This window comes from Echeneis naucrates, chromosome 1 (genome assembly GCF_900963305.1).
Source record: "Echeneis naucrates chromosome 1, fEcheNa1.1, whole genome shotgun sequence".
NCBI classification, from domain to species: domain Eukaryota; kingdom Metazoa; phylum Chordata; class Actinopteri; order Carangiformes; family Echeneidae; genus Echeneis; species Echeneis naucrates.
The window spans coordinates 9159724-9173724 of NC_042511.1; the positions used below are offsets into that span (position 1 = coordinate 9159724).

General features: G+C 40.4%; 1 protein-coding gene across 1 annotated transcript; it reads left to right on the forward strand.

The window, feature by feature from the left end:
• The first annotated feature begins 1064 nt into the window (after window positions 1–1064).
• On the forward strand, window positions 1065–13348 carry card14 (caspase recruitment domain family, member 14). Its single transcript, XM_029501340.1, has 20 exons — window positions 1065–1418; window positions 1824–1961; window positions 2053–2378; window positions 3754–3912; window positions 4051–4170; window positions 4358–4483; window positions 6077–6226; window positions 6308–6430; window positions 6599–6699; window positions 7283–7338; window positions 7550–7610; window positions 7997–8213; window positions 8298–8424; window positions 9287–9527; window positions 9683–9746; window positions 9832–9952; window positions 10080–10244; window positions 10668–10786; window positions 12061–12176; window positions 12365–13348. The coding sequence occupies exons 1-20, from the start codon at window positions 1202–1204 to the stop codon at window positions 12570–12572; spliced, it is 2955 nt and encodes a 984-aa protein (XP_029357200.1). The 5' UTR covers window positions 1065–1201; the 3' UTR covers window positions 12573–13348.
• The last annotated feature ends 653 nt before the right edge of the window (window positions 13349–14001 follow it).

A 14001-nucleotide genomic window follows, 5' to 3' on the forward strand; every position in this document is an offset into this window, starting at 1 on the left:
TATTTTCCATGTATATTTCCGTCCACATTCTTTGGGGAATTCCTAATAGTGTTGAACTGATATGAGGATGATAAGAAAGCCCTGTGCTGCTGATGTATTTTGCTCAGGTTACAGAGTTTCATATATTCAATGGGAGGAGATGACAGGATAATGCTTTCTTTTTGTTGCTGTTAATTAATAATTTTTAGTAGAGTTTGGACCTTTGTGTTGAGCTAGTGCTTTCCAATTTGCCTTTTTTATGTGCTGAGGGTATCACGTTCTTTCATCCTCAAGGTTAAAAGTTATTTTAAAATTTCCTTTAAATTTCCTGCAGTTTTCCCTGTAACTTCTAAATTCCTCTTTTTGACAATATATAATTTATAGTAGTTTATGTTAATAGCTTCTGTTTGCATAAACTGTTTACAGTACAGTGAACAGTAAGTTCACAAATGATGGAAAGAAGTTAAACAGTATGAGATGCCCGTTGACCTTGAACAGACAACCCCCTCCAGCTATCTACCAACCTTCCAATATAATTTCCTTCTTAAATGGAGGACTTTGAACTTCACCATTTGCTGTTTCCGTCACTGGTGTAGGCTGTGTGTTTGCTTTACTGGGGCTATCAAGGCAAGCTGGTCTAATGTCTGTCTTTCACAAGGCTTTGTACATTTATAGTATTGGCTGCAGCAGCACCGATCAACTATGTAACAAATCTGGCCTCATTCATTTATAAAGTCCACCAGAGTTTTATAGTGTGATTAGATATTGAATTAGCCATTTAAAACAAACATTACAAAAGCCCTAAAAGTGTGAATGGATGAAATTTGTTGCTCACTTGACTGTTGGTGTGTGTAAGTTAGCTATGATTGTGTGCGAGAGCCTGTTTGTCAACTGTTTATATGAGTGTGTGTTTATGCACTCAGAGGCAGTCTTCTGCTGCATCAGAGTTCCTGCCTTACAGGTTTTCCCACATGCGCATACATAAAAACATATTATGACCTTGACGAAAACACCCACAGGGCGTGGAAAGTGGCGGGCCCTTTCATACTATTTTTCTGCTTTATCCAGTAATGTTTGCTGTTCTGTTTGCTTCCAGGAATGAGTCTGTGACCTCTGTCTGTGCAGCTCAGTGTGTGTGTGTGTGTGTGTGTGTGTGTGTGTGTTCTTTCTGCCTACCCCGTCCATTGTTTCAGCAACAGCAGGCAAGCATTATTCAGTCAGGATGGCAGGGGAGTGTGTTCCCTGCAATGGTCCAGACCTGAAGAACATGGGCGAGGAGGATCTCTGGGAACTGATTAATGACAACCGCCACCGGATCTCCTTAGGAGTGCGCCCATGCATTGTGATTCCTTATCTGAGGCAAGCCAGGGTGCTCACGGAGATGGATGAAGATGAGATCGTCACCTGCCACAACCTCACCAACCGCTGCATGAGGACCAGTGAGAATTATAACTTGACTCGTTGCTCTTTGGGTTTTAAAGAAAGATAAAAAAAAACTCTCCATGGGTTTATGGGATACTGTAATCCACCTCAGTTTTGACATGACTGGTGGATTCTGTTCAATGGACCTCATTTGTTTACATTTGACTTAACTTGAGAGAGCATTGCTTGGAGACATTCCAGCAACACCTGCAGTAGTAACTACATAAAGTAAAATGGGTTTGACCTGCTTTACAAGTCATGAGATTTTCTAATGTGAATATTTTAAAGAACTTAATTTCTCTCAGAGGATAAATGATCATACAGTTCTGTCATTTTTAAAATAAGTTTTATCAATAACTTCACAGCCTTCACTGTTTTAGGTCAAAGATAAGATAAATCATTTTCTCTTCCGCTATCTACAGGCTACATGCTGGATCTACTGCGGACTCAGGGGAGAAATGGTGCTGTGGCTTTGCTGGAGAGCTTGATGATCCACTATCCCACCCTGTACACCCAAGTCACTGGACGCAAACCCAGCACGGAGCCTTCAAGGTTCAGTGGTCAGTGATTTAAAGTCTTCACATACTTATAGCAGTATTTGTCAGTTTGTTTTATTTTCAACATGATTAACTTGCAATGCCTTCCTTGTAGGCTTGATAAAGTACTCAGAGCTGACAGAGTATCTGGTCAGAGCAGTGACAGGGATGCAAAGGGAGCTCCAGGAGGCACATCATGAGGCTAGAAGAATGACTGCACGCTGCACTTCACTGGAGTCAGAGATTGGCCAGATAATGGAGCAGGAGGAGAAGTCCAGATGCCTTCAGGCTGACAATGAACGCATACGGAGACATTTGTGTTCTTTGCAACGTGAAGTCACCAAGCTAAAGGACGAGAAGTGTGACTTGTATGTGTGCTACACAGCAGCCATTGAGGAGAAATCTGTCATGAACAAGCGCCTCCATGAGCTCAACTTGCAGGTCAGTGATGCTCAATGTGTGATTCTTAGCTAGGTAGAAAAACCTAGAAATAAAAAACCTGAGTTTTTGTACTGTGAACACAAAGCAGTGATCTCAGGGGAAAGTCCTCCAAAGGTCAGCGTTAAAGAACTGAAATCTGAGTGTTGTAATTTGGTGTAAACGTAGAAGATGGTGCGACACATAGGGAGGCACCCTTGACATAGCTGTCGTATGTCTTTTGTGACAGAGAAGACACTTTGTTTAAGCCATCACTTATTCTATTTTGGAGACAATATTTTTCACACACTTGGGCTATGGAGTTTAAAGGAGCAGACAGATGGGGTATATGGGCGGATCAAGGGAAATTATGCTGTGTCCAGTATTCTGACACTCAGAAGGGATGATGCAGCAGAAATGAGTTTAAACCAAACATTATTGTTCCTTGTCATAACATGCTAATTATATTAACAACAATGCATCTGGACGGTCAATAATTGATGGCAAAAACAGCATGCTATGCCATGCTAATGTAGCCTTTAGCTGCAGTTTGAGCAAGCTCCAGATGTCTAGTAAACTCTTGGTCCATTTCTATTTTAAGACTTTTAGTCCTTAGACACAGCTTATGCTGACTCAAGTGATACTGCATTTCAACATTCAACTAATTTTTTGCAGTCACCTGGCCAACAAAAGCTTTATTCAGCTTTTTAGTACTCCCCAAGACTCCCCAAGGTTTAACAGACTATTTTTTATTTTTCACATGTCGGTGTCGTTATACTGACTTTATACTGTTACTATATCTATATCTAATTTATTTCCTCTACCCATCAAGCACTGCATCTAGGGTGCAAGCATCATCTCCATCCTGTTATTATTGTACTAAAATAACGTGCTAATCAGCCAGCAACCATGTATTATAACCTCTTCCTTTTAAAGGAAATGATGGCTGAAGCTCTTGTGTAGTGACAACCAACCCCCACCCACTGCTGACGACAAACCAGTTTGGGTGACACACAGTACTTCGTAAAAGAAACTTTTGAGAGTATTTGTCTGGAAAAGTAAATGCTGATGAGGGGGGTATCATTGGACCTTTAAATAATTATTTCATAATAAAATGTAAGTAGCAACCTCAAAGATGTCAAAAATCAAAGAGTTATCTGTGGGGATATTAATTTTTGGTTTATGTTTGAACCATACTTGTGTGTTGTATGACCCACGAGTTCTGGCAGATCTTATTTGTCTGACATTGTGTTAGTGTCTTGTCTTTCTTGTGTTGTTACAAGTGAGTCATATCAGACACCCATTTCATAAAATTGTTTCTCTTGGCCTCTCATTTTGTAATTACACAACAAAAATATGAATGTATTAATTAATAAATAATTGTCCTGTGTGGTGGCAGGTGTACCAGCTTCAAAGTGAGCTGAAGAAAGCCCAAATGGAGAATGAACTCCAGAGAAAGCACTCACTCACTTATACCTCTCTTGCCGAGACAGCACAGCTGCAGGAGGAAATCAGAAGACTGCGTTGTGAGCTGGAGAAAGCAAAAAAACTGGACCCGGTGAGATAAACCACCTAATAACTCTACGCTGTTGCCTAATCTCTGAAGAAAATTTATTTACTTTACGCTGTCGTTAGACCATGGGCAAGTCAATAGCTTCTTGTGCTTTTGTCTGTTTCATCTATTGTGTTATGTCAGGCTCATCATGACATCCTGGCCCAAGACCTGGCTGAGGCCATAGATAGCCAGGTTCAGCTTGCAGAGCAGCTCAAGTGTTACAGGGAGGAGAATGAACAGCTGCTCAGAGAGAAACAAGGGGTAGGTGTGTCCTGAATCAGGAAGTGTCACAGAAATTCAAAAAAATGGAAAGAACCCAACTAACTGTTCCTTTACACAGTCATGTTGATTTGGGATGACACCTTTTTTTTTTTTTTTTTTTTCCAGTATGTAGTTTAAAAAAAAAAAACGCTGACAACATTGGTATTATATGATTATTTGTTTTCAGCTCATTGACCAGAAGGAGTGCCTCAGCCTCCAGGTGAAGCAGCTAACCCTGGACTGCAACATGCACGAACAAAAGCTCACCTTGATCCACAATCAGATGAAGGAGCTACAGGCAGAGAGAGACCAGGTACTGGAAGAAACTACTGACAGCACTCTGATCACTCAAACTTCTTTTCTTTGGTTAATAGAATTTCTACCATTGAATAATAAATGTATATTCTGTTTTTATAAGCACTGTGGAAGTGGTCTTTCTCAGCATGGGATTTGTTTTGCCTGATGAAATTTCAAGCAGTCAGGTGTCAGCAGCGCTGGTGCACAGTTTCACCCCTGTATACCTACATGCCCAATAATGCAGCATAGTTAAGCCCTTTTAACTGACAGCTTAGTAAATAAACATACTGAATCTCAGAAACCTTCATAAAGTCTCTGTAAGCATGGAGGCACCAATACTTGACCATAGAGTTTTTTTGGCAGTAGTAATAGAATGCAATTTGTTCCTTATGGTGTCTGATAATTCCACATAACATTAATGGGTGTATGTATAATTTATGTCTCACGCCTCATGTACTACCAGTCAAAAAATTTGAGCACAGTACACTTTCCCATTTAAGTGAACAGGAAAGTGTGTCCAAACTTTTGACTGATAGTGTATGCCATTACGTTTATTAGGAGATGAAAAATATTAAAACTTGTACATGATTATTTGATACTGAAAGAAATGTAGCTGAGTTCCTGCAGGGTGTGTTTCAGACCAGAGGAGGCAGAGCTTAGTGTTTCTCTTTGACAGTGAACATTTTCTGAAAATATTTTTGTGTCATAGAGAAGTATGCTTGTCTTGCAATTTTTCATCATCAGATCATTGAGGCTTTTCCTCAAGAATGAACAGAATGAGTCAGGTAACCACAAGCAAGTCACTTAGCTGCCAGCTGCTCCACCAGAGCTGTGCAGTAAGTGAAAACACAGCACTGTGATCTTACTTGACAGCTCCTCTGTATAATTTGTGGTTAATGCTTGCTGTATGATGGATGACGCACTAGATTAGCACAACTGCTGTGATGGCATGCCTTGTGTCTCCTTCTCTTTCATCAACAAGATTAGAAATAAACCTCATTTGCCCTTTAATTCTGACAAGAGAAGCTCACACTGAGCAAAAGCAGGTTTGTTACTGGACTTAATAAGAAATGGAGTTAAAGGAAAATGCAGAATTTACACTGTACACACTGTGTTTACACTCAGTAAGTCTTAAACATTCATGAATGTTGCACTGTACCACTGTGCTGGTCCAGCCACAGCGTGGCAGAAGATTCCAAACTTGAATATCTAACATTTATCATCCTTGCATCGAAGTCTAATCACTGCTTTAAATCTGTGGTGTCACGCATGACGTTTATTGTCTTGATTTATAAACAATATGTGACTCAAATGTTTCTGTTTCAATTTTCTGTTGATTGTGATTGAGTTCACGAGAATCTCTTAAGAGATAAAAATTCTTCTCTGACAATTTCCTGCTTTCCACACACCTCAGCAGCAGCAAAGACAATCTGTGCATTGAAACAATCCCTCACTAAAACATTGTGACAACTACATTTGCAATTACAGATGGTGTGCCATAAGTATTGTTGGCATCATAGTTTCTACACGAGGCATCACTTGATATAACTGTGTTTGTCTGGCACATATGTATGGTGTCAATTAAACATGAAAGTCCCTATGCTTCCAGGCATATCTGTCCAGAGACGAGGCCCAGGCCATGATTGCACACACTCTTGGGGAGAAGGATACTTTGAGATGCCAGTTAATGGAGCTCCAGGAGAGGGTGTTTAGCCTGCATGCCAAATGCAGCCCCAGAGTGCAACAGCGGAGCTCTGATGTAATCCCTCCCACAAACACATATCAGAACACATATGCAGGAATAATGATGTTAATATAAGGCCCTTTGTTTGTGTCAAAGGACACAGAGGCAGACTGGGGGAGCCTGAGATCCAGCTGTGAAGAATCCCTTGTCCCAAACAGACGGAGACTTCAGCGCATGGATGCAATTAACCCAATGTCACTGAGCTCCTGCCATTCAGAGGTATGTGAATGTGTACAATCAGCTGATCAGATGGTTTAATGAGGGCTGGTTATCTGCCCTCACTAGTTTGAGAGTGCCAGTGTCAAGTACCACATGTTTGTCAAGTAGAGGTCAAATCCTTTTTCACTTTTCAGTTATAAATAACTGCTTATGTGTGTGTATGTATAGAGTGAAGATGTTGCTGGAAGTAGTGTCCGGTCCCGAAATGCAGAGCCACCCAGTTCAGACTCACTTCGCAGACGCGAAGATGCTCTGCATGCAGATAGCAGGTGCGTGTGAGTATGTATGCGTATGTGTGAAATATATTATTGATTCAATTTAACAAGGATGTTGGCACCATTTCATAGATGACCACCAGGAAGGTTGTTCCCATGTCATTGAGCTCTACATTCCTTCTTGCTGTTGTAACATGACATGATAACCAGGTAGATTAACAATTTACAGGAATAACAGGCTCTAAGCTATATGACACATGACTCCAAGAAAAACAGAACATAGTGTGATCAAGAGTTCACTGAAAGACAGTAAAATATGAAGGCAGAATGTGGTGGGCTAAACTAACAGTTTCACGTTCCTATGCTCTTGTATTACTGCCCAAGGAGCCTTTGTGCTTTGATAGACATACTGTAGTGCCGAAGTGACACTATCATAAGTCCCACCTGGTACTTCCAGGTACCAGCATGGAATCATTTAGCACACACTCAGCATGTAGTTCTTTAAAGAACTAAAGGCAGTTAATGCACTAATCTCTGCTCTATTTTTTGCATGTAAATTTTCTTTTGTGCATGACTGACAGACAGAGAGATCCTTGCCACTGGTCTTCATGTAGCTATTTTATTTTTTCTCTTGCAGTTTGGAAGCAGCAGAAACTGATGCTTTACTGGATGATTTTGTGTTACTCCCCAGTGGTATGTATGGAAAATACACCACTTTTTTAAAGTGAATGTTTGTGTTTCTGTGTGGAGAGGGTGACAATGTCTTGCTGTGTGGCAAGAGTTACATTAGCTATTGTTTAGACTTGGACATTTGCCATGGCTGTGAAGTAACACATTAACTCCAGCACATTATGTACAAGGTAACATCCCTGTCAAATCATTCATCAAGCTCTCTTTTGTTTAGTGTGGTGTGAAGACAAACAGAAACCCAGACTATGCTTGTCAAATGACTCCATCTCAGACGGGTGAGGCAGCCCACTTGACCAACATTCCTACAAATGAACAAATTTATATTTTTTTAGTAGAACAGATGGCTGTGCATTTCCATGTAGTAATGAAAGTAAGGCAAAACAAAAGCAGGATAATAATTAGGTAAGGTTAGAGAAAATAGACATACAATTCAGTATACTTCACTGCCTTCACATTTCACATGAAAGTTTGCAACCTTAAATTTAACTTGAGCCTCAGCACTTCCATCTCTTTAGAACTCTATCTCTGTTCTACCACTTACGGACAGCATTGGGAGTGGCTCTATTGTGTCATAATTTTCTGAAGTATTTTTCCTGTGTTCTGATCCTTATATTAGTCATACATGCATTTTCTTTCTTCATCTTCTCTCATCTATCGACAGCCTTTCAAGAACCTCAGTCCCTCCCTTCCTGATGCGTTCTCGTCCCAAAGCTTTTCGCATCAATGGCCGCGTTCTCAGCATCTCCTTCGAAGGGGGGGCACTGCTCAGCCAGCTGGCAGTGGTGGGGGGAAATAAGACAGGAGTGTTTGTACACTGGGTGGCAGAAGGGAGTGCCGCCCACACCGTTGGCATCAGCCCAGGGGCCCAGATAGTGGAGGTATGTGTGTGTGTGTGTGTGTGTAGAAGCAGTAAATTCTCTGCCTGTGATGAAGGGGTTTTTCATTGCACTGCTTCTTTGCAGATAAAGTATGAGCTTAACCAGAAAGCCCTGAAGATGGTGCTTGAGGATTCTACTTTGGAGGAAGCTATCTGGGCTCTCGGACAGGTTACAGGCCTCTGCCACCTCTCCCTACGCCCCAAACAAGATGGTATGTCCTACAGCATGTACATAACTGTCTTTGTGCCTTGCAGCCAATGTTTTAGTGAAAATGTAACGTGCCTCTCAGAAACAATCATCCATTCTTTTAGCTAAAATGGCATATGTAAATTTAAAACAATGTATATTATATCACATTTTGTGTGATAAAGATGTTCTTCACCTTAAAAACAAATTCCACTTCATGATTTATGATTTACCTGATGTTAGAACTTCCTATGTGCATGACCCATTGAACCAAGTGTGCCGGCAGCAATGTGCAACAAGACAATTAAATTAATTATTTATTGGACGGTTCCAATTTCTAACTTACTACTCATTAACTGGGTTGAGCGCATATGTTAATACAACGGCACTCATACACTACATCAGTTTCAGTTATGATTTATTTCAATGAATGAACAGTTATTTGATGCTCAAAATAAATCTCATATTTTATAATACCCGCTGCCCTGAGAGATTAATCAGCCAAGGGTCTCCTGGTGATTAATATGAAAAACATTCAGACTTAACAGGTGATGGATGTTCAAATTGCTTCAAATCCAATAATTGTATTCACATGTGAACAGATTGATGCCAAGCGTATTGAGTAAAAATACTAAGAGACAAACATTAGATGATCATGATGGATGGTGAACTAATGCAGTTCTTTATACATTCAAATAACCAGCTTTCTATTTAAATTATTAACTTCATCATATACAGTGTCTTAAAACTAACAATGGAAATAATGTTAGTGCTTGGAAAGCACTGATAGCATCCCTAACTCACAAAAGCATGATATTAACAAAACAACGTTACTCCGTAATATTACTGTAGTGATTTTAATAAAGTGTGCTCTGCCTGTTGTTCAGATTATGAGGCACTGCTGCAGCAGCTACAGAACAGTCAAATATCATCTGGAGATTCCTTCTATGTACGTGTCAACATGTCTCTTCCCACCGGCTCCAACGGGAGCTTGGCCGTTTCCTGCAACGACATCCTCCATGTGACCAACACACGACCCACTGGTGTTGAGGACTCATGGCACGCCAGCCAAGTTCACCCGTGTCAGCTACTGGACCTTCAGAGTGGAATCGTACCCAACTATTACAGGTCAGCAAACTGATGAGGAATATACCATAGACATGGGACAAGGAAAAAATTGGTTCATGTTAGTCATCTGAAGAGAGGAGTCAGAATCCTTCGACTAATTAAAAGTAAAATATAGTACTAGTTCCCATTGTTTAAAGCCGGTTTTCTGATCACAGGGCTCAGCGGCTTCTAATCCGAGCAATTGAGGACATGAGCTTTCAAACAAAGAAGTGTAAAAAGGTAAAAATAATATTACTTTAAAAAAGTGATTTTGTCCAAAATATCACAATTCTAACTTAATCGTTGACCGTTTCTGCCTCCCTAGGCTGGAGACACAGCAGCCCAGAATCAGCTGAAGGCAGTGAGGATTGTGACCACTGGGCGTCAGGGAAGGAACCCACTGTGGGTCAGTGTGGAGGATGAGACGAGCAAGAGCACAGAATCAGGTATGAGATCCTGTAGCAGCACAAAGTACATTATGTGTGTGACACACACTTAGAGAAGAATATTTGTGACAAATGCTTGAGTGATTTACTCTTTACATTAGTGTTTTGTTTTTTTCTGGGGGGGCAGATGATACAACTGCACCCAAAAGTTGTGTAACGCTCATGCCCTACACTCTGGTCACACCCCACTACCCACCGATCTGTAGACCCATCCTACTGCTGCCCACCGTCCTAGGACGCATTCTGGACAAGAAGCTTGCTGGGTGGCAGGGCTTCCAGCTCTGTGAACCTGGTAAGAGACTCTGGTGTTGTATGTACACAGTTTATTATGCCAACAGATGAGTCTGTGTGACTGATCAATGTACATTTCCTCCTCTACCTCCATACTGCAATGGAAGTTTGTCCAGTGGTAAATATTTTATAGGTTTGACTGTTGCTGGAAGGAAGTGAAGTCTGTAAATAAACAGTAATAAAAAGCTATAAAGACAGTAAATGCTTCCCATTTTTCCCTGTTATAATCAAGTGGAAAAAAAAAAATAGTCATGACAACATTTATGGGAAATTGAACAAACAGATCATATATATTGTGGGTCATAAATCATAACATTTATTTTCATGTAGGGCTCATATGCAAATCTTGTCAATTTTATCATTGACCCATGATCTCCTGTCATTCTATACCTGTCCGTCTCAATCTCTGCACCTTCTCTTGCAGAAGCACTGAGCTCCTGTGAGCACACAACTCGACTACAGAGGTCTGAGATATTGGAGGAGTGTGAGCAAGGAACAAACCTCTGCTACACCCTGCAAAGTGTTGAGAAAGTCATGAAAAAGGTCAGAACATGAGCACAAAGGCAGAGTTTATATCTGGATGAACTCAAGGTCCTCAGTATAACGCCTGCAGGCTGACTGTGTGTCTTGGGCAGGACCCAAGAGCAGTACAACAGCAGGATTGTAGATATAAAGTCTTTATTCAAATCCTCACAGCAACTGAGTAACAATTCACAAGAATTTTCTGATTTTTCATGTTCAGAATTCAGTTAGTGTCCCCGCCAGGATGTGAACCCCATTCTCTGGAGTGACAGGCACTCAGCCACATGGAAAGCTGGCAATGCCTCCCTGTGGAACAGGAGACACACAGGCAGAGCTCACAGTCAAGGGCAGAAGGCAGGTCAGATTAGATTACCAGGGCAGAGACGACGAGACGTGGGCAGACAGTGACCATCAGTCGGGAACCATGTTCTAGAGAGTAGTGCATGACACAACAGCAACCTGGCAGTGTCTGGGAGGAGCTGGGCTGTTAAAATACTGGCTGGCTGATGCATGGAGAGGAGCTTCAGCTGGGGAGATCAGGTGCAGGAGATTGTGACTGATGAGGTGGTGAGGCAGGAGGTGAGTGGGTGTGGGCTGAGTGTGACACTGGGGCTTTCAGGACGGCGTTGTCAGATTGGTTCACCACTTTGGTCTGTTTGGAATATCATGGCAAGGACTGGAGGGCGTGACATGACATTTTGTATCGACACTCAGCATTGTGACTCCAGCTTTACCCTAAGGTGCTTTGTGAAGTTAAAATTACAATGTAGTTTGCTAAAGATATGAATGACTGTCATCTAGGTGGATTCATTTTGTGTCACCTTTCACTCAAACCTCATTCAATAACTTAATCTCTGCCACCATCATGTTAAAGTCTAATTCTTCCAGTACCTTTTTATGACCAAATACTTGAAAGACATTCACATCAGCCTCAGTTCCGCTTTGTGTTTAGTGCTAACTAGCAACTGTTTGCATGCAAACGTGTGAGTTGAACATTGGAAATATTACTGGGGTGAGAACATTTTAATTTACTTTCTTATCATGAATACTATGTCGCAGAAGTTGGATTTAAGTACAGATGTTTTTTAGCTCAATCTAAAACAAACCAGCTGAAAGTACTTGCAGCTTAATTTTGTAGGTTTTGCTGCTGTTCCAGAGGTATACTATACTTCTCTACTATATAAAGTAGTATAAAATTATACAAGTCCAAAAGTGAAATGGTACAGCATCTTTTCAGATTTTGCCTTAAAATATATTAAGTTCTGCTTATTTGACCCTTCCCACCCATCCTACAGGGGATTCACTGCGTGCTGCCACTGGGCCTTGACTGTGTGCGTCGGCTGCACCGGGCAAAGATCTTCCCCATCATCATCTTTATCAGCCAGACTGCGCGGAGTGCACGAAAGCTGAGGTAAGCTCTTCCTATTGCTTCATAAACACTGACAGGTAGCTGCAGACGTCTGATGTCACATTCAGATCAACATTGCATCACTTACATACATAAATCACCACTGACCTGGCATGAACATTTTAAGTCAATAATTTAGATATGTCAAATGATTGTATCATTTATTTCCTACATTCCTCCATCACCACCAGGTCAAAGCTGCAGCGCCACACCCAGTCTGAAGAGCAGCTGCTGGCATGTTCAAAGAGCGAGGAGCCACTGCTGGACAAGCTGCCATGTCTTTATCACAGTGTTGCTCCAGACTCCTGGTGCGACCAGAGCTCCCTCCTCACCAGCTTGCGAACTATCATCTATGAGGAGCAGAAGAAAATAGTCTGGGTGGAGCCTGACCTTTGGTGAAAGACAGAAAGAGAAAGCAATAACATGGAAATTACTTCTCAATGGGCTTTTTTGATAGGACGAGAATATATTTACAAACTAGACTAAACTCTACAAGAGAATGTTTGTAAATATGAGTATGTATCTATGATACTTATGGGTAACTTCATGGAAGAAGATCTCATAATATGAAATACACTCAAAGTGTATTACTTTAAGATGTATCGTTATTCACTACATGTAAAACATTTTCCATGTAATTATTTGCTTTCTATTTAGTTTTTTTTTTTTTTTTATTATACGATGTATATCAATCATGGATGTAACTTTAATGATCTGTGTATTTTATAAAAGCGGGCAGGCTTTCCTATATCGTATTGGGGTTTTTTTTGTCTTTTTTAGTAATTAGAAACAGATTCATATGGGATTCCAGGACAGATTCTTTTATGTTATGATTAGAAAACATCAGTCACCACTTCTGTTCTTCCACGTTGTGTTTATAAAATTTAGAGTATGTTCAAGTGCAGAACGTGTCATTGAGAGTGCAACATGAGGAATCTCTTTCTTGTAGACTTTGTTTCAATCTTGACAGACATTGTTCTCTCACAATCCTTGTTCACTCTTTTCGTCACTTTTAACAAAACATGACAGAACCCTATTCCCTGAATTTCAATGACTCCTGTTGTCAGATTCTGATGTGTTTCACTGTCTCTATAATAAACAGTATAAATATTCAATGGGTTATTCTCATTCATGTTTGAAAATTATCATTTTCATGCAGTAAAATGTATTTGTATTTACTCCATTTCTGTTTTCCAGTTATACATGTTTGTGTTGACATTTAAATTAGCCATGAAACATACAAAAGCTTGGAGGAATCAACTCTATGAGCTAATGCAATGTGAAGTATCTTTTTTCCTTTGAAGAGTTTCAGAATGTTTTGAAATATGACTAATACATGATTGCATGTGTCAAGCCATGATGAAGTTAGTATGTAATCTTATAATTTCATGCTTTTATTTCTCAGATTTTAGATGCATATAATGTATGACTATATTATTATTTAATTATCATTGAGGGCTCCAGTTTTAGTCCAAACTACACTAGATATGTCATCCCTCATCAACAGGGGAAACCAAAAGAGACAACCAGAGGTGACTTGTGTCTTCCCTGCTGAGAAACATAAATATAAAAATAAAGATAATGTATTACAGAAATTGTTGACAGAACTGGTACATTTTGTGATGATGTGCATTTCTGTGTAATTTTTTATTGTATAAATCAGAAGTTTTGTGGAAAAAATGTAATAATACTTTTTTCCAGGGAAGAATGCAGTCTCTGAAGCTCCAAGTGTGTCATGATAACTGGGTGCTGCTGGATGTCTGGAAGGCAGAGCGGGAGGAGACCACCAATGCTTTTTCCACAGGAATATGAAGAAGAGACTGGAGAG